General features: G+C 36.5%; 1 protein-coding gene across 9 annotated transcripts in view; it reads right to left on the bottom strand.

Moving 5' to 3' along the window:
- Positions 1–22,464, bottom strand: part of DMXL2 (Dmx like 2) — a 150,011-nt gene that overhangs the window by 104,420 nt on the left and 23,127 nt on the right. For all 9 annotated transcript variants that reach the window (XR_014059101.1, XR_014059102.1, XR_014059100.1 and 6 more), the window contains exons 2-6: positions 12,930–13,055; positions 10,383–10,454; positions 6,033–6,111; positions 5,072–5,207; positions 4,360–4,426 (exon numbers count right to left, since the gene is read on the bottom strand). Coding sequence is in view for 6 of the 9 variants with exons in the window: in XM_081508231.1 (XP_081364357.1) it covers positions 4,360–4,426; positions 5,072–5,207; positions 6,033–6,111; positions 10,383–10,454; positions 12,930–13,055 (480 nt within the window). In the remaining 3 variants the exon portion in view is untranslated. The remainder of the gene's footprint in view (positions 1–4,359; positions 4,427–5,071; positions 5,208–6,032; positions 6,112–10,382; positions 10,455–12,929; positions 13,056–22,464) is intronic.

The raw sequence follows: 22,464 nt of genomic DNA, 5'->3' as shown, positions 1-22,464 counted from the left end.
GTAAAAGAATGAAATCAGAACACTTCCTAACACCATACACAAAGATAAACTCAAAATAGATTAAAGACCTAAATGCAAGAGAAAAACATAGGCCAAACACTCTATGACACAGATCACAGCAAGATCCTCTATGACCCACCTCCTACTGTAATGAAAGTAAAAACAAAAATAAACAAATGGGACCTAATTAAACTTAAAAGCTTTTGCACAGCAAAGGAAACTATAAGCAAGATGAAGAGACAACCCTCAGAATGGGAGAAAATAAAAGCAAATGAAACTGACAAAGGATTAATTTCCAAAATATACAAGCAGCTCACGTAAATCAACATCAGAAAAGCAAACAACCCAATCCAAAAGTGAGCAAAAGACCTAAACAGACATTTCTCCAAAGAAGACATACAGATGGTTAAAAAGCACATGAAAAGATGCTCAACATCGCTCATTATTAAAGAAATGCAAACCGAAACTACAATGAGATATCATCTCACACCAGTCAGAATGGCCATCATCAAAAAGTTTACAAACAATAAATGCTGTAGAGGATGTGGAGAAAAGGGAACCCTCTTGCACTGTTGGGCTTCTCTGGTAGCTCAGCTGGTAAAGAATCCACCTGCAATGCAGGAGACCCCGGGTTGATCCCTGGGTGGGGAAGATCTCCTGGAGAAGGGACAGGCTACCCACTCCAGTACTTTTAGGCTTCCCTGGTAGCTCAGATGGCAAAGAACCCTCCTGCAATGCAGGACATCTGGGTTCGATCCCTGGGTTGTGAAGATCCTCTGGAGAAGGGAACGGCTATCCACTCTAGTATTCTTGCCTAGAGAATTCATGGACAGAGGAGCCTGGAAGGCTACAGTTCAAGGGGTTGCAAAGAGTCAGACACGACTGGGCGACCTGCACTTGCACGTTGGTGGGAATGTATATTGACACAGCCACTGTGGAAGACAGTATGGAGATTCCTTAAAAACTGGGAATAAAACCACCATATGGCCCAGCAACCCCAGTATTAGGCATATACCCTGAGCAAACCAAAATTCAAAAAGACACATGTACCCCAATGTTCACTGCAGCACTATTTACAACAGCTAGGACATGGAAGCAACCTAGATGTCCATCGACAGATGAATGGATAAAGAAGCTATAGTACGTATATACAATGGAACATTACTCAGATATAAAAAGAAATGCATTCGACTCAGTTCTAATGAGATGGATGAACCTAGAACCTATAATATAGAGTGAAGTAAGTCAGAAAGAGAAAAACAAATATAGTATACTAATGCATAAATGTGGAATCTAGAAAGATGGTACTGATGAAACTATTTGCAGGGCAGCAATGGAGACAGACACAGAGAACAGACTTATGGACTCAGTGCAGGGGTTGCGGGGAGGAAAGGGTGGGATGTATGGGGAGAGTTAACATAGAAACTTACATTGCCATATTTAAAATAGATAGCCAATGGGAATTTGCTTTATGACTCAAGGAACTCAAACCAGGGCTCTGTAACAACCTAGTGAGGTGGGATGAGGAGAGAGGTGGGAGGGAGGTTCAAAAGGGAGAAGACATATGTATACCTATGGCTGATTCATGTTGATGTTTGGCAGAAACCAACACAATACTGTAAAGCAATTATCCTTCAATTAAAAATAAATAAATAAAATATCCAGGGTTTACACCAGAGGTTTTGAGGTCTTCTAACCCAAGGCACATATGGATAGAATTCAAGATACAAAAAATATTTTTGATACATCAACTGTATCCTCTCATGCCTTAGCATATCAGTGAGCCATTTCCAACTGACAGTATCTACATAACTTTGCCTGAGTTTTTCAGAAATTGTTTATAAAAGCTGAGAACCAATGTTCTGCCCTCACTAGCCCTTAACTGATGTTTATGTAATATGTGCGAAGAGTACGTGTGAGGAACATAATATTGCAAGGAGCGCTGGCTCCCCGAGTTACCCAGAGATTTAAGCCTGTTAATCACCTGTATTAATACAGTCTTTTTAAAGCACCTTTACTTCCCTGCCTCAAATCCAGTATATTTCTTTGTGAGCACCGCCAATATTAATGGAATATTAATATTAATATTAATATTAACTTGAACTGGAATCCTCATCTGGGAGTCTGCTTCTTGAGAAACCAAGAAAACCAAGATCCAGAGTTACCAGGAACTTGAGTCAGGGAAAATAATTACTTCTCTATTTTCATAACTGCGAACTGAAGGAAATGCTAAATTTCAGTTATGAATATACACAACATACCAAAATGATATTAACAGTACTTGTGACTTTGTGTCTAAAAGAAATCACAGATGTGTTACTATTACATGACAGCTGCTGCAAATACCTCCAAATATTCTTTGAAATAGTTATTTATTAGTTTACTGCTAAACTGCACACATTTGCAGTCTTTCTGCCTATGTTATGCAGTCTTCCTGTCTATAAAGTCATCAACTATTGAGCAACTAATTACCTCTGTGCCAAATAATTATTCAACCACAAAACAGCTGAGTGTTCTACAACTAAAGATCAACTCAAATAGCCTTGGATGAATTCTGATGTTGTTGGAAAACCTATCCTTGTCTTGTGAAGTGTAATATGGAAATGTTAATTCCATTCACAACGACTGAATACAATTCAATACATTGCATGTGTTTAATTATCTAATATATATAAGCTTTATATATATTATTTTATACTTATGAAATAGTACATAAATTTAAAGAAGCATTCATAGAATTAGGGGAAAAAAACTCTTGAAAATCAAAAATGTGACAGTAGGAAAAAATTATTTCAAAATTAAAGCTGAAAAAAACCCCCAAAATTTAAACAAACAAAACAACGATGGGGGGCCCACAGAAAATTAGAGGATCAGTATAGAAGGATCCACATCTGAATATGGGGAGATTCAGAATGAGAGAAAAGAGAACATGAAAGGAAAGAGATAACACAAAAGGAATAATATAAAGCAATTCCCCTGAACTGAAGAACATGAGCTTTCAGACTGAATGGGTAATCAAATTACCTACACAAAAAGAGTCTTTATCCCTTACATATATATTTGTATGTAAATATTTATAGCTGATTGACCCATTCCACCACATCTTGACATTTCAGAACACCAGGATAAGGGGAAGATTCTTAAAACCTCTACAAGCTGGATGGAGCTGAGAGAGCAGGGTCTTAATGGCACTGTACCTCTCAAATAGCAACACTGGAAGCTAGAAGGCAACAGAACCATGACATTTAAAATTCTCATGGAAAACTAGTTCCCACCAAATTCTATTCCCAATCAAATAAAGCGTAACAGCAGAAGAAAGAATTGCTCAGACTTGAGAGGCCTCTAACATGTTTTTTTCCCATTCATCTTTTCTCAGGAACCTACTAGGGGATATCTCCATCAAAATAAGGAAAGAAGATAAATGATGCTAAGAAACAGAGAATTTAACAAAGGAGATGGGCAGAGAATCCCCTGAGGTTGGTAAAAGAAAATCCTGAACTGAGAGCTCTATATTAGACTCCAAGAGCAACTAAGCCAGAGCAAAGAGAATACACATTTCCAGAATACCTTCTACCAGGAATTATACTGAAAGGAGATTCAAAGAATGTCAGAGGTGTGAGGGATGAATTAGGTATACAGAAAACTAAGCAAACAGTAAAATATAATAATTATTAACACCAAAGCAATTATTCCATGAAGAATCTTTTACATACTCTTAATAATGTGAATAATAAATACTGGTTTTCCCAAATATTATGAGACACTTAGAGCAGAAAGATAAGAGGAAGGAAGTGAATACACATAAGTGTGGTTACGTGGAGATGTAGTTGGGAACATCAGCTAGAGAACTAGTCTCAGCCTCCATAGTAGTAAGGCCAGAGATGATACATAAAACCAAAAAGAAAAAAAAATAATTAAACAATGGGAGCATAAGCAAGTTACTTAAGAATATGGAAAGAAGTATTTAAATATGGAATTTTACAAATCACTGCCTCTAGGACACAGGAATTAAGAGTGGGAAGAAGGGAGTGCATCTTTTCATTGCAAATCTAGAAGTAGTATTTTACTTTTTAAATTATGCATATATACTATTTTTTAAACATAAAAATTATTTTTAAAACCCATAAATTTTTGCAATGGTCAAATAATAATAAAAATTATAGCCACTATTTCACAAATGCCAACTGCCTATGGGAGACATACCAGATATTTTACAAAAGCTATCACCTATTCCTCAGGCCAGCTTTGTAATGTAGGATCCTTCCAATTTTACATAAGAAAAATCTGAAAGTGAGAATGAGTGAGGAATATTTCTAATTCTTTTGTTTTTTTCTGTTTATGTATTGTTTGGTCCTTTACCTTTCCAGCAGTAGCAAAATATTCACCATCAGGGGACCACTCCATCAAATGTACAGATACTGAGGTTCTAAAAAGACAAAGTTAAACAGTTAGCATTTTTAAAATCTAGAACACCTTATATATATATATATATATATATATATAAATGGTCAAAATAAGATTTTTCATAACATCATCAAAACAAGAGTGTTTTCACCTCTCTAAAAATAAGTCTAAATATTTCACCTCCCTAAAAATACAAATTAACTCATTAAAACTAACCCAAGGTTCACTTTGAGGATCCAAAGAATGCAATTAATATGCTTAAATGACATCACAACCTACAAGCTCCACCAACATCTTAATGCAACATTTTAAAAACTGAGCTCATCACCTTCCCGGGCTAGTTGGATCCCTTCATATAATCTGTGTTGTCAATGGCACAGCCATCCTTTCACCACATCTTCCCTCTGCCTAACCCATCTATAGTTTATGCATTAATGAATAATTCCTTTGTGTCAACCTTCTCAACCCAAGTCCTGAGGTTATTAACTATGAAAATATTTTCATCTTTTTTTTTTAACAATCAATTGTAGCACAGACTAGAGGATGATGTTATAATGGGTTTTGGTCAGAAAAAGTCTATTTTCTAGGCTTTTAAGATCATTATGAAAGGGAACTTTGTTTAGGAAGCATTTTTTAAATTAATGAACAATAGAGTTAAGACACTAACTTGCACTGCCAGATGCACTTCCAATCATTTAAAACAGGAAGAATTTTATTATTGATTTCTTCCTCCTCTTCCAGAATGTCACCTCCTGGAGGAGCCCACAGCTGAAGAGAATCAGTTGCTGTCAACAATCTGTTATCTGAAAATTAAAGAATGTTCTGTAATAAGCAAGGATTATCTGGAGAAATAAATGCACATGAGGGCGTCCACTTCAGTCTATAAACTGTTCTGTGAAAAATAAGCAAAACTGTCTATGAAAAACACTTGTAGAGTATATCCACTTAAAAAGTTGCATGAATCCAAGAGATAAGAAAACTTGAGAGAAATCTGAGAACAACAACAACAAAAAAGCCTATAGAGACATTGTCTATCGGGTAAAACTTACAAAAAAAAATAAATAAACCAGCAAAAGTAGAATAACAAAACAAACCCAAAAAAACTCTGATATATACAACACAGGATATTCTCTGGCTATAAGACATAACTAAAGATTAATAAAATTTGTTTTTCTACATAGACTATTAAAATTACCCTCATTAACTGGGAATGTAAAAAGGGACAATTACCATTCTAATTAGAAGTTTCTAATCTTTCACTATTAAAGACAATAATTCCCTGAAATACAAATAAAATGAGATAGGGTTTTTTTTATCTTGTTTTATTCCTGATTTTATTTCTTAATAGATACAATAAGAGTAAAGTGCAGCACATTAACTAATGAAACAAATCATCGTTTCTTGGAACAAAACATTCAAAAGTAGGGGGGGAAGCACAGAACTAATAGTAAATTAAGCACTATACAAAGCAGTGTATATGAAAAAGAAAAAAGTACACTCATTCAGTAGCAAAAAAAAAAGAATACTACTAATCATTTTCTTATTGTGGGAGGCTATATCACATTGTAATCATACACTTAAAACAAATTATTAACTTTCCATAATTTCTAAAGATAATTGCTAAATACCTTGAGGGTCCCATGCTAAATTGTATGTCACGGAACTCAAAAAAAACTGCCCAGTTTTAAGCCACTGACACTTGAGTTGCTGAAATATATAGAGAAAGAAAAAAAAGAAAAAGATACGTTTTCAAAATAATATCCACAAACACTACCATATTATCATTTTCTTCAACTTGAGAATTTATGATCTGTAACAAAGATATAAATATTTCACTATTATTTTCAAAATACTGTTTTAAAAATCATTTACAGTGGTTCCACTTACTCTCCTACCATATCAAGCTGTTTGCCATGCCCAGTCAAAGCATGTCTCCCAGGCTTCCTTCCTTGTCTATAAACACATTCTTATTCCTCGGGTATCCTTTCTTCTCTACCTGCACACTCCTACAGTTACATCAATATCTAGCTAAACCATTACCTCTCCAGTAAAGCCTCTTCTGACATTCTGGCAGCACTCAGAGCACTTTTTACTTGCATTATACCACCGTAACAACCCACTCCAGAACTCATGACTGGAGAATCTCAGCCTGGAGGGCTACAGTCCAGGGGGTAGCAAAGAGTCAGATACAATGGAAGCGATTTAGCCACACGCACCATGGTAACACTAATCAGACTGAATTATCTGTTTATATGTCTGACTTCCCTATTACATTACAATTCTTCAAGGGCCAGAATTATGCCATTAATGAGCTTTGTGTATTGAGTGTGGTAATGACTAGTACACAGATGCTCAATAAACATTTGTAAAAACAAAGCAAATGCACATTAGAATGAAGTGCAAATTAACATAATCTTCTGGCGTCAAAGTCTAAAATAAAACTAGATCTACCCTGATAGCTCAGTTGGTAAAGAATCCACCTGCAATGTGGGAGACCTGGGTTCAATCCCTGGGTTGAGAAGATCCCCTGGAGAAGGAAAAGGCTACCCACTCGTCTTCTGGCCTGGAGAATTCCATGGACAGTCCATGGGGTCACAAAGAGTCAGACATGACTGAGTGACTTTCACTTTTTCTTTCAACCTTCCAAAAAGTAAACAAATTTAAACTACATAATACATAAAACCCACAAAGCTGACCTATATTATATTTGAGTAATCTGAATCCTATTTTCTTATTGCTTTCATTCTAAAGTATAGAAAGAAGATTTAAAATTTAAAAGCCACAGGCCTTTAACATGAAATATCCTAAAAAAGTTTAGCTATTCCTTTGCAGTAAACAAACATAAAATGTACTTTTGTGAAAATATGGTGCAACGTAAAGCCATGCCAAGGCTTTTTATTAGGCAAGTTATATATTAATTGCTTGGCAAGTAATAATTTAATAAATGATAATACCCTCTCTAATTATACTTTAAAAATATTTTTAACAATTAAATAATTTATTCAAGATTTCACGACTATCTAGAAGTGGAATTTTAAAATACAACTACAAAACCTGAATTTCAGTATATAAAAATAATTTTATATTTTTTAATTAGGGAAAAGTCACAATAGTATTTTAAATACTATTTAAACACTATCTCTACTAACCCAAGTCACAATAGTATTTTAAATACTACTCAACAGATCTATTTTAAAATAATAATTAAATCATTCCTAAAACTGGAGCTATCCCTAGTAGTCTTTCCTTTAATATTTTCTCAGAGTGTAACCTGTGGACTAATTACAAACCCAAGTCACAATAGTATTTTAAATACTACTCAACAGATCTATTTTAAAATAATAATTAAATCATTCCTAAAACTGGAGCTATCCCTAGTAGTCTTTCCTTTAATATTTTCTCAGAGTGTAACCTGTGGACTAATTACAAAGCAAAAATTTTGGAAGTGAGGTCTGGAATCTGAATTTTTTAATTTAATTTTTATTTTATATTGGAGTACAGTTATTTACCACATTGTGTTAGTTTCAGGTGTACAGCAAAGTGAATCAGTTACACATATACATATATTTTTTTCAGATTCCTTTCCATATAGGTTATTATAGAATATTGAGTAGAGTTCCCTATGCTACACAATAGGTCCTTGTTGATCATCTATCTTATATAGATTAGTGTGTATGCTGCTGCTGCTGCTAAGTTGCTTCAGTCATGTCCGACTCTGTGCGACCCAAAGACGGAAGCCCACCAGGCTCCCCTGTCCCTGGGATTCTCCAGGCAAGAACACTGGAGTGGGGTGCCATTTCCTTCTCCAATGCATGAAAGTGAAAAGTGAAAGTGAAGTCGCTCAGTCATGCCCGACTCTTCACGACCCCATGGACTGCAGCCTACCAGGCTCCTTTGTCCATGGGATTTTCCAGGCAAGAGTACTGGAGTGGGGTGCCGTTGCCTTCTCCGATTAGTGTGTATACGTTCATCTTAAACTCTTAATTTATACTTTCCCCCATCTTTTCCCTGTGGTAAGTTTGTTTTTGAAATTTGAGTCTCTTTCTGTTTTGTAAATAAGTTCATTTATATCATTTATTCATTTAATCTGAATTTTTTAATATGTACTCTAGATGACTCTTAAGAACCCAAAACTTTGATATGTATTTCATAACACTATTAGAGGGAAAAGACTGATATAACTTGTACTTCTGAAAAGAAATGTAATATTCACATACATACATTTAATGAAAAATATCAAAGCCACTTATTTACTGCATTTAATAATACAATATTTTTTTAATTACTGCTAAATATGTCAAGAAGTGAAATCTTGGCATTCAGATTTCATACTGGCAGTTGAAAATATGTCTCAGATGGTGAAGTCCCAATGCACATAGTAATTTTAAATTTTTTAAAGCATTCTACCCATATTGGATTTTCTGAGTATTAAATAACATAAAATATAATTCAGTACCCAGAGAGTAAAAGCAATGTTCCAGATACAGTTCTAAATACTTGAGAGGAATCAATGAGCAAAAGAAACAAAGCTCCCTACCCTCACAGAGCTTACATGGAGCTTACATTACTTACTAAATGGTTAACTATAAATACATAAACAAGGTTAAGTGCTATGGAAAAAAGGTTAAAAACAGAAGGACAGGCAGGTTAGAATGAAGGTTGGAGAAGCAAGTGGCAATTCTTAAAAGGACAGTCAAGGCACATCCCACTGAAAGGTACTACTGAACAAAAACTTAAAGGGTCTGTAAGAGCTGGCCTGGAGCTATCTAGAGAAAGAAGGGCATTCCAGACAAAAGAACAATCAATGTAAAGCCCCTAAGGTGGGAGGGCAACTATCCAAAGAAGAGTGACCAGGACATGGAAGCAACCTAGATGTCCATCAGCAGACGAATGGATAAGGAAGCTGTGGTACATATACACAATGGAATATTACTCAGCCATTAAAAAGAATACATTTGAATCAGTTCTATTGAGATGGATGAAACTGGAGCCCATTATACAGAGTGAAGTAAGCCAGAAAGAAAAACATCAATACAGTATACTAAGGCATATATATGGAATTTGAAAGATGGTAACGATAACCCTATATGCGAGACAGAAAAAGAGACACAGATGCATAGAACAGTCTTATGGACTCAGGGAGAAGGTGAGGGTGGGACGTTCTGAGAGAATAGCATTGAAACATGTATATTATCATATGTGAAACAGAACACCATTCCAGGTTCGATGCATGAGACAAATGCTCAGGGCTGGGGCAATGGGATGACCCAGAGGGATGGGATGGGGAGGGAAGTGGGAGGGGGGTTCAGGATGGGGAACACATGTAAACCCATGGCTGATTCATGTCAATGTATGGCAAAAACCACTACAATATTGTAAAGTAATTAGCCCCCAACTAAAATAAATACATTTATTAAAAAAAAAACAAAAAAAAAAAACCAAAGAACAGTGAAAATACCACTATGGCTGGAGTGACCAGAGAGGACAAAAATAGGAGATGAGCTCTGAGAGGTAATAAATGGGTACAAATGCGGGGACAAGACAAAGGGTGGAGGAAGAAGGACTGTGGTCCATTCTAAGAATTTTTGGCTTTAAATGTGAGAAATATGAAGCCATAAAAGAGTTTTTATCAGAAAAGTGTCATGATCCACTCTGCTAAAAGAAGAGGTAAGGGGTATAGATATTAGACAAGAGAGTAGTCTAGTTATCTAGATAAGAAATAGTAAATAAGAGTTCAACTAGGGTAGATCCCAATTAACGAAGCAGTCTCAATTAGGAATATTCTAGAAAACTGAGTTTCTAAAAGGCCTAGGGATATATTCCCAGTGAATGTAAAAGGTCTTACCATAAATCACCAGACTAACTTCACACTGATATTCCAGCCCATCTTCAGCACCTGCTCCTAAGGAGCTCTTTACTGCTGTCAACTGGATTCCAAACTCAATTATAAAACTTTTCTACTACCATTTAATACTTACACAATTTCTCTTATGAGAATTTATGCCCAAGGGCTCAAAAATACAAACAGCATTACCATATGAAGCTGCAATCTAAAAGAGAATAAGCAAAGCATTAATATTTAAGGAAAAAAGAAAACAAAAATAACTTCCTTTTTACAATAATGTATAAACTGATTACATGCAATCCGAATACAGTATTCATGGTTTATTCCTTTCCATAAATATAACTGGAAAAGTCCTGGACTTAAGAATCTCTTCTCTCTTCAAAAATTCGGCAGGCTTTATTTCACATATCAAATATAAGGCTGATCTATTCAAATAAATCATCTTTTCCTATAAAAATTTCATTTTTAAATACAGAAATAAAGTTTACTAACAAAGATACATTTCAGTGGTACATCTGTCAGAAACCTTACAGTCCAGTAAAAATACTATAAAAACCATGAGAAGTAGAAAAATACATCAAAGAGCAACAGGTATTAAAAATATATCAAATAAACGACATGAACTATACCATCAAACAAACAAAAAATTACCAATTGGGAACACCATGGAGAAGAAGGAATTGAAAAAATGGACTAGGGAGAAACCAGAGAGACATTCACTGCAATTAGAGGATAAAAAACTGATGTGGACATCTCCAAAGAACTTAAGCCAAGGGTCTGGGGGCCAAGACGACTTTGTTCCAGGTCACACACCTAAGAAGAAGACACACAAATTCCTCTTTCCCTGGGAGCTATCAGTGCCTGTTCTCTAGTAATTCCTTGAAAGCCAGTTCCCAGTTTATCCTCCTGTTGGCAAGAGAGAATCAATTGCAGGGAACAGACCAAAAACCCTCTCTTCTCACAATTCTGGGTCTATGAGTTAACCTATAAAGCTAAATTAGGAATCGGTTTTTAAGGTCAACCAAAAAGATCCACTCTGATTTCAGGGCACTCTAATGCAAAAAAAAAAGTTATTTTAATTATTATTTAATATCTAACACTCTTTTCAAGAAAAAGCTTTCTCTCCACAATGGTAGGAGGAGAGCTACTTAAAATGCCCGGATAAGGTAACATTCAGGTGAAACTCTTATGAATGATCACATTCAACATGTAGATGAATGAATGAACGAATGATTATCACGGCTTAATACAAAGTCATAAATTGAGAGTAATCATCACAAGGACTGGGGATAAAGAAAATTTTAAAAGATGGTAATAAAAGACAATGAATCAGGGATGTCCCAACTTGGTCTTCTTTACCTCCAACCAGGTTAGAAAAAGTAAAAACGTGATTATGAAAACCAAGGTCTTCTATATTTAAAAAAAAACAAAACAAACTTTGCTCCCAGAGAATCTGCTTATTCTTATTATCACCAGCACATAAATAACTTTTTAAAACGCATCTCTGATAACTATAACAGCTCTAGGCTAGGCAGGTTTAAAGCTACCACACTTGGCATAGGGAGATAAGCAATGAAAAATTAATGGGAGAAATCTGACACTGAGTGTTTTCTAAAAAAATAAACAATACTTAAGGACAACAAATGGGGAGAAAAAAATCAGAAAAGCAAGAAACAAGTATCAGAAAACACCAGGAAATTTAGTGTTTTATACTACGTCAGTTTTTTGTTTTTTTTTTTACTGGATTGTCATATTATTCACACAAATATTAGAGCTTGATACAAACAGCAAGGTAGGACAACGTGGGTACCCAGCAGGTGGGCAGGGGTAGAAATGGTATAATAACTGTAATTTATTGTTTGGCATAAATTTGCATGATTACTATGTAGCACTATAAATATTCTGATTAAACATATACTTGATAAAATTTGTTATTACTCAGTAAATATGAATTTCTAGAACACTAAAACTATTACAGGAAAATATCATTCTTATATTCTCATAGAAACATTTAACTCTGCTACACAACACTGACCTTAAAGAACTGCTAGAATATACAGCAAAAATGTTATATTTACTTTACATATAATCAAACTTTGATGTATATCATGTTTGAAATTGGGGGGGAGAAAAACATATGATGAAATTTGAATAATTTTAAAATAAATTCTCAGCTCAACATCTGAATGAATGAGCTTTAATATTCTTCAAACAACAGTTTTATTAACTTAACAAACTTTACAAAGCATCAGTTATATGACAAATATTATACTAGATGTTAACAACTTGCTACATTTCTTGATAAAAATCTGACATTATTGTAATTTGAGAGAGATAAGGTATGCTAGGTATAGAAGATAAAAGTTTACTTTCCTGCTACTGGCATAACAGCTGCCGGAATTATCAACTGGCAGAATATCAATAGGTACAGGAATGTGAAGCCTGCAGATCTTTTAAGACAGTACATACAGGCAGACCAATTATCACTTATCAGCTTAACAGTTCTTCATAATGTGTATACAACCTATCATTACCCTTTCCTACTAACAGCCATCTAAGCAAGGTGTACTATATAATTAGAAATCATAGGCAAGCCTTGTATAGAAGCATAAGAATATTCTCTGAGATAGTTAAATATATACTAAAAGATGGTATTTAATAAAGTAAATAAATCCCTTACTCTTCCATGTTGGTTAGAACACTCCACACAGCTGACTTGGATGTTTCCATGCTTAGCACCAGGGATGATCTGCACACATTCAAAGTCACTTGCCAAAATAACAATATCACAGCCTGATCCATACGCCTAAAAAGAAAAGTTTTATATTAGGTAAAATAGGTAACATGTGAATTATTATTAGTTTACCTTAGTTTTTGTTGCTATTGCAAAGGATACTGTGACATATCTTACAAATATAGTTAACATAATATTAAAAATGTCAATTTCCAAATCAGGACATTAAAAGTCACACCAAATGCATGACACACCATGCATTATCATTCAGTAACTGCTACTAACAGGAAAGAAGGTTCTTCCAGGTCTTAAACACTACAGCCTCCATACCTCATTAATCCTTTTGTTTGGAATTTCTCTCTGATGCTCATCTCAGAGATGAGATGAGACCCTAAAGAATAAAACCTTCATCTGAGAGTAATAATGCATTGAAGGCTGCAATTGTGTTCCCAGGGTTCAAACCAGGCTTCAGGAAGATCAAGATAGAAATCAGATGCATTTTCCAACACAATTCCACATGGCTTAAAGAGCTAGTTAAATAGACATGAACCCCCAAGGCAGAATTAAATGTACAACAGGCAAATACTAACTAAACTCAACTGCCTAAATAAATCCATGATGAAGCCTGCTTGCCCCCTCCCCTCAAGCACAAAAGATAGACAGAGAGAGAGAGGGGGGCACAGAGAGACACAGACAGGGAGGAAACCAATTCAAAGTGGCTACACACACACATTTAAACAAAATAAAAAACAAACCAATATATAAAATGTGACAAACATGTGCTGTGGAAAACAAAACACAAAGTTAAGTTCCTGGAAAATTCCTTTGTTCAACAGAACTACACTGAACAAAACCACGTATTTCTTCCTATTGCCACACTTCTTGGTGTGTGCTATTCCTGTTTTGCAACTTTGTGAATTTTATGATGACACAAAGGGCAGAGGATGCAGACATTTTTCTTTTTGTTCCAAACCCAACTTACAAATAAATATTCAAAACACCTAACAAGATAATTCTCAAATTAAAAAGTACCATAAATATAAGGTTTATGAGGTGTTTTTTTGCACCCCCCCCCCCACTATTTCTACAGCCTTAAGCAATATGGTCACATCATGCAAAATACAGATATCCAGTAGCCAGGGCTGACATCTGTTGACATCTAAGCCAGTGAGGTCCACATACAGCTGTTAATGAAAGAGGGAACTGAAGGTAAAGACCAGAGAGAAAGACAGACACTATTTATACCTGTTACCAAAACTTCCAATGTTACCAAAATCCTTCTCTAGCTACTATAAACTATCTTCAACTCCTGTGTTTATGTGTACCAAAAAGTTTCCCAAATGGAAAAACAAAAATAGACTTTTAAGCATAGGAAATATGGGGAAAAAAAATCACTCACAGGAAGAAATAACTACTTATACTCTCCCAGACAAGGCAGATTTGCTACACTATACATTCAAAAAAGCTAAACTGATTGGTAGTAGTACAGGCAGAAAAGTCTTTACATTTACATTATTAAAATAACAAAAATAATCTTACCCTTAAACATTTCACAATTTCCAAAGTGCTTTATCACATTACCTCAGCAAAGCAGATTGATGGTAACAGCAAAACCTGACAGAGATTGGAATCACCACAGGCAGGGTTTTCAATGTTTGTTCTGCAGTACTACATGATCTTAAGCAAGTTACCGAAGTTCTTTTAAGCTTTTCCTTGTGGTAAAATGGAAGAAACAGTACTTACCTCATAGGATAACAGAATTAAAGTAGAAAATCTATTTACAGTGCTTAGCACACATCACTCATTAAAGAAACAAAACAGTGCATGATGTTCCAAGTTTGGGCTAGCAACTGGGAATACAAAAACCCAAGATGTGGTCCCAGTGAGTCCAATGGGGAGATCACCTAGTGAATCACCAATCACAATTAAAGGGTGAACTGCCACAACAGAGAGAGATCTGTTAAGTTACTCGCAGAAGACAAAAGGCATTCAATAAACATTAGGTCACTCCCTCTTTCACCTTTGCAACAAACCTGAAAGGAAGAGATTATCATTATATAAATAAAGATTCAAGTTCATTTATTTGCCCAAAATTATATAGTTAGTAAGTGGAAGATATTCATATTCAGGTCTTTATAATTCTTATGTTCTTTTCCCCTACATGACATGTCAAAGAGACATGAAATAGTTCAGATAAGTCTTAGTACACTTGCTTCTCTGGAAGATGGGCCATCCCCAGCAACTGCTGCTCCGGACCTGGGCTCCTGCTGCTCAGTCACTGAAGAGGCTTTTTACTTCTCCCTAGATGCCCATAACTGCCTGACATTTACTACAGGACATGTACCATGCTCCTTAGCAGTAGAGAATCTTGCCATCTTTCTGAACTGAAACAGTTCTCAAACCTGGCTGCATCAAAACCACCTAGGGAACTTGTTAAATATACAAACTGCTTGGCCCCACCTAAGACGTACTAAATGAGAAACTTCATGGTAAAAGAATTTGGCAATATCTATCAAAATTAAATACAACATACTCTTTGATTAGACAAGTCTCTATTTTACTATAAGCATACTTAGAAAGTTTGCCAAAATATATAGAGAAGGATATTCACTGCTTCATTATTTAAAGCAGCAAAAGCTGATAATAACCATACCATCTATCAGTAGGGACAAGTATTTTGGTCATCTGATGTGAACAGCTGACTCATTGGAAAAGTCCCTAATTCTGGGAAAGACTGAGGGCAGACGGAGAAGAGGGCATCAGAGGATGAGATGGCTGGACAACATCACTGAAGCAATGGACATGAGTTGAGTTTGAGCAAACTCCAGGAGATGGTGAAGGACAGGGAAGCCTAGCGTGCTGCAATCCATGGCGTTGCAAAGAGTCGGACATGACTGGGCAAGTGAACAACAACATCATCAGTAGAGAAGTGGTTAAATAAATTAATGAATATTCACAGAGAAGAATACTACACCATCACTAAAAGTTTAGGGACCACTGGTCTAAAACAGAGTCAAATCCTTTATCAAACTAGTAATTACCCATCATAACAGAACAATAATGTGTTGCACTAGGCTCCTGTGGAACCACACCTAGGTAACGCCTACTATTTTATATAATATCCATGGTCACGGCTAGAATGGAACCCATGAACTACTGCACATGAAGAAGTGGAAAAGTACAGAAGTGGAATATTATAATTCTTCACCTTTCTCCAAAGAGTCTAAAGTACACATAACCCCCAAGTATGCAAGGACAGAGAACTCATATCAGTCAGTACTGAATTACATGCATTCTAATTACATGAAGGCTCACAAGATTTTATATACGTGTGTGTTTAGCCGGTTGCTACTATACTGAAAGGTCCATCAGAGCAAGGATCAAGTTCTTGCTTACCACTGTAGTCCCAGCACCCAGCACATAAGCAGCCCTAAATAGATACAGATATCTGTATAACAAATAAATGATTCAGAATTGTCCTAATTTCTGGCTCCAGATGTCTATGTACCTGGAAACTTGGTTAAAGAATACGGAGTTCAGACAGTTGATATAAACTAATAATTTGGCCAAGTTTATGATGGTAGCTATACAAAGAAAGAGATATTTTGGCTCATCTTCCAATCCAATAGCATCATGGATTTAGAAGACTCACCAGAAGGCAATCTATCAAAGCCTTCCTTAATTATTTACCATTTATTGAACACCCTCTATGATCCGGCTGTCTGCTTAGGGCTTTATGAACATTATATCTTCACAGGTCCCCTTTCAAAGATGGAGAAACCAAGACCCGGAAAGGATAAGTGACTCTCCCAAGTTCACAGAGTGAGGATTCACTTGCATCATAATAAAGCTCCTTCTCTTTTCACTGCATCGCCCCAACTCTCTTCTGTTAAGATGTCTTAAAGGCCTATGTACATCTGTGAAAAGTGAAAGTCGCTCAGTCGTGTCCGACTCTTTGCAACCCCATAGAATGTATAGAATTCTCCAGTCCAGAATACCGGAGTAGGTAGACTTTCCCTTCTCCAGGGTATCTTCCCAATCCAGGGATTGAATCTAGGTCTCCCGCATTGCGGGCAGATTCTTTACCAGCTGAGCTACAAGGGATTGCAATCCCAAGTATAATTTCCCACAGCACCTAGCTCAGACCAGCAACTGAGAAGGTTTATACAAAATCTATAATTACTCAAGAGATTTCCATTCTTTCAATTTTAGGTCAAATGCAATTTTTTCATTCTTCTTTATCAGAATTCTGTTTTACCAGAGGAAGAACTTATAGTGCAGGAGGAAAAGCAAGTACTCAGTGGGACTACAAGCAAATACTAACACAACTCCAGAGTACAGGATGTGGGCTCCTTTGTGCTGCTGCTGCTGCTGCTAAGTCGCTTCAGTCGTGTCCGACTCTGTGCGACCCCATAGATGGCAGCCCACCAGGCTCTGCCATCCCTAGGATTCTCCAGGCAAGAATACTGGAGTGGGTTGCCATTTCCTTCTCCAGTGCATGAAAGGGAAAAGTGAAAGTGAAGTCGCTCAGTCGTGTCCGACTCTTAGCGACCCCAGGCTCCTCCATCCATGGGATTTTCCAGGCAAGAGTACTGGAGTGGGGTGCCATTGCCTTCTCCGGGGCTCCTTTGTACTAGATAAATAAATCTCTCTGACTTGGCCAAATATAAACTAGCTACTCCACATGTGGTAGAGAAGTCACAGGATCATTACAGGGAAGCAGGAAAATGGGCACTAAGCCCTTTCTGGAACAAATGGAATCCCTTAACTAAGCTCATCTTCCCTTGGGTTGCTGGGAGAACCACCCCTATGCTGTAGCACCATATACCAGTGTCCTGTACTTATAACAGTATGACCTATAAAATATTTTATCCCCAAGTCAAGGATATGATTTGTCCAAACACACAGATGAAGTCCAAGGAGAGGAAGAGTCTTAAAAAACATCCTTCCCTTCTATTCATGTGGTAGTTTCTTTTACAGAAGGACTGAACTGTCCTTATGATGATAAAGAATAACTACTATAACTAAGAGATAATTGTATAGCACAAGTTCTTAAGACAACAATGTGCTCTAAAAATATCAACCCTCACTTCTTTTAACCTTACTTTTAGAGACCAAATCCATCCTATGAGGAAAGAGAACAGTAGTCTCCTCTTTGAGCACTGAAACTAACTTTCTAACCTGGTTGAAGTTTTCAACCTGAGTCTAATGTGTGTGAGTCATAGTTGATCTGGAGAGGTCTCTGAAATCCTGCAAATAATATTTAAAGTCAAGTGAATGTGCTGATTTTCCCTGGGTCCATAAATCTCCTTTGTCTTAAAGAATCTCTTCTTTAGACAAATTGTTATATTATCCCAAAATTATCACATGGAAGCTAAAAACTTGAGTATTTGTTATTACTAAGATTCTATGTTTTTAGTTGTGATGCCCAAAATTTCATTAGGAGAGTCCTATCAATTAGCTGAGGCTGAAAAACAAAGCGACTCTCTTCTACTTTATTAAAATGTTACACATGAAAAAAATGTAAGTCTCATTTTCTAATGCCATAAAATTCTCTGAATTAACACACTATCATGATCATAATATACTGCTGCTTCCTCTAGAGGGTTCAGTGTCCTTCTCAACAATGATTAAGTGTATCTGAATAGGCATAACAGAGTCTTCTCTAACTTCCCTTTTACAGATGCTAATCGCTGTGACTATATTATTTTTAAAAATCCAAATAACTAATACTCATAGCTCAAACACAGTTCTAATTTCTCAGATTTCCCTTCAGTCTTAGATAAATTAAACTGTAAAGGAATGGGATCTTAGCTGTCTGACCCGGGACTGAATGAACCCAGGCCCTCAGCAGTGAAAGCACTGAGTACTAACCACTGGACCACCAGGGAGTTCCCAATTTTCTTTAAAATCTTACACAAACATGACCTTTACTAAAAGAAAACAGAGTACAAGTATATTACACTGGCATTTTCTATGGAGCAGTTGGATGTTTTAACATCCTGGTAGTTACAGGGTCAAAGTTTAAGATCACTGACAACTGCTGACAGATGGGTCTATATTTTAAAAAGAATAGCACTGATCAATCAAGAGGCACTAAGCATGTTGAAAGGTTTCACTAATAAAGTGTTATAGTCTAATTCAACAAGAAAACTCCACAAAGAGTGTTACTGTTAAACTACCACCTCTCCCTGAGAGTTTTGATTCATATAAATATAGGGCACCCATAATTAAAAGCTAGAAAAATAAATACAAGAAAAAGCTGCCATTGATTGAAAGCCTGCTGGGTAACAAGTACTGTACTAGGCATTCCATATTCCTACTCTTTCTTTCAAGATTGCAGTAAATCTAGAAGTTATTAATCCCACTTTACTATAAGGAAATGGAAGTTCACACAATTTAATCAAAATTTTAAGTCACAAGGCAAAATTTTAAATTACAAGGCACACATACTGGCATATAAATTTGGATCTTTTTGCACTTTTTTTTATACACTGGTAACAATAAGCCCTATGGACTGGCCAGCACGTACAAAAACCGAGAATTACCTTTCAACCTCAAATCTGTACTCTAAAGCTTAAAAGTAATTTGCCTCATCAGTTCAGTTCAGCTCAGTCTCTTTGCAACCCCATGGACTGCAGCACGCCATGCCTCCCTGGTTCATCACCAACTCTTGGAGTTTACTCAAACTCATGTCCATTGAGTCCGTGATGCCATCCAACCATCTCATCCTCTGTCATCCCCTTCTCCTCCCACCTTCAATCTTTCCCAGCATCAGGGTCTTTTCCAATGAGTCAGCTCTTTGCATCAGGTGGCCAAAGTATTGGAGTTTCAGCTTCAACATCAGTCCTTCCAATGAATATTCAGGACCAATTTCCTTTAGGATGGATTGGTTGGATCTCCTTGCTGTCCAAGAGACTCTCAAGAGTCTTCTCCAACACCACACTTCAACAGCATCAATTCTTTGGCACTCAGCTTTCTTTATAGTCCAACTCTCACATCCATACATGACCACTGGAAAAACCATAGCTTTGACTAGATGGACCTTTGTTGGCAAAGTAATGTCTCTGCTTTTTAATATGCTGTCTAGGTTGGTCATAACTTTCCTTCCAAGGAGTAAGCGTCTTTTCATTTCATGGCTGCAGTCACCATCTGCAGTGATTTTGGAGCCCAGAAAAATAAAGTCAGCCACTGTTTCCACTGTTTCCCCATCTATCTGCCATGAAGTGATGGGACCGGATGCCATGATCTTAGTTTTCTGAATGTTGAGCTTTAAGCCAACTTTTTCCCTCTCCTCTTTCACTTTCATCAAGAGGCTCTTTAGTTCTTCTTCACTTTCTGCCATAAGGGTGATGTCATCTGCATATCTGAGGTTATTGGTATTTCTCCCGGCAATCTTGATTCCAGCTTGTGCTTCCTTCAGCCCAGCGTTTCTCATGATGTACTCTGCATATAAGTTAAATAAGCAGGGTGACAATATACAGCCTTGATGTACTCCTTTTCCTATTTGGAACCAGTCTGTTGTTCCATGTCCAGTTCTAACTGTTGCTTCCTGACCTGCATACAGGTTTCTCAAGAGGCAGGTCAGGTGGTCTGGTAGTCCCATCTCTTTCAGAATTTTCCACATATAGCAATATTAATATGTAATGTTTACGACAACTTTCAATTATTTTGTAACTACTGGAGATTTCCAGAAAATCATTTAACCTAAATGTTGATATTCTGAGGGAGACAGTCCTGATAGTGTTCATAAAAATATTTCCCAGCTAATATGATTAAACTATTAAATTGTAATTAAACTTCCAACCCTACAATATGATGGCAAGAGTACATTCCTGAGAATCTAGGGGTGCTAACACTGACTATAACAATGGAAAAATCATGGTCTCTCTGTACATGGTTCCTCAATCAGCCAAATGAAAGACTGTGACTAGATCACTTCTGAGACTCCTTTCACCTTTAAAACTGTGATTCTGTTAAGTGTACACAAGTGTGCTTCCAAATATCTTGATAAAAAGATCAAGTAACCCACTATTTTACACAGAACCCTAGCTAAATGTTTTATACCTTATGACTCTTTCCCCTACTCAAAGCTGACAGGAGACAAGGATGGGTCCAGAATAATGACCAGTGGCTAACAGATGGAAAGGATGAGCTATGCCCAAGTCTAGTCTGAGGAATTTAAGCCAAAGAAACCAAATGAGCAAGAAGAATTGATCTGAAAAGTCATATATATTCAGGGATAAGGCAGCCATTAAGAATCATGTGCACTTTGAAATTGAAATCACCAGTTTGAGAAGTAAGTGGATGAGACATCAAGAAATAAGAAAGAACTCATAAGAAAACATGTATCCAAACTCTCTAAGAAGGGGCAGTTTGATCTTACCAGTTTTTTAGTTCAAATCACTCTGAAGCTCAGTTGCCCTCCTTGATGACTCAATGTGTATACGGAAATAAACCTTGCTTTTACTTCAGTTCCTCTGTCCCTTGCCCTGACTGGAACCTCAACTGGTACAAAGACTGGGGACATGCAGAGCAGGGCTTCAAGGAAAATGTGAAATTGTCCATGATATTGCAGCAGGAGCAATGAGGATATGCTAGGATAGAAAGCTAGCAAAAAAAGTGTGTAACAGAGATACAGTTACTAAAGTAATCATCTGTGATCCCTTGGAACCCAGAATATGTATCTGGAGAAAGGCTTTAGAGCACTAAATAGCCAAGCGTACTTTTTTCACCTTTGAAGAATAAACAGCAAAAACCAATCAGCAAGAATATGGTGCACCTCTCACTCTCATACACCACTGCAGTATAAAAAGATGTGACTTTTCTGGAAAACAATTTGGTAATATGAATTAAGAGACTCTAAAGAGGGTTAAGTACTTTGATTCTATTTCTAGGACTCTATCCTGAAAGACATTCAGACATGCAAACAAACATTACAACTAGTACCAAGATGTTTACTGGAGCATTATTTAAAGTCAAAAAAAAAAAAAAACGGGCTCTGTGATGACCTACAGGGGTCGGGTGGGATGGGGAGGTGGGAAGGAGGCTCAGGAGAGAGGGGACATACGCATACATATAGCTGATTCACGTTGCTGTGCATCAGAAACTAACAACACTAAAGCAATTATATTCCAATAAAGAATTTCACACAAAAAAAATATTAAATGGAAACCTAAACATCCCATAATAGAAAAATTATCCTTTATCATGTCAAGTGTAAAGTCTACCATACTCACAGATCTTTCAAAGCAAAATTGCCCCACCCACAGTCCTTCTGAGAGGGCAGCCATGACAGACAACATGACCAGCACTCACTGCATACAACTGCTTGGACCAACCAGGGTTTGACACTGATTCCAAAGACCAAGAATTTAATACTAAAAATTATATTCTGGCAGGCAATCCATGATGTGGCCTGGCTTAAAAAGGTGACCTGGGTCAGATTCCAATTTCCAGATATTCAAGGAAATACTAAGAA

Source organism: Giraffa tippelskirchi, chromosome 7, assembly GCF_054371585.1.
Source record: "Giraffa tippelskirchi isolate mGirTip1 chromosome 7, T2T-mGirTip1v1.2.pri, whole genome shotgun sequence".
Classification (NCBI taxonomy): Eukaryota; Metazoa; Chordata; class Mammalia; order Artiodactyla; family Giraffidae; genus Giraffa; species Giraffa tippelskirchi.
Note: the sequence above shows the minus strand (reverse complement) of the source record. Positions and strands in the feature narration are given on the sequence as shown.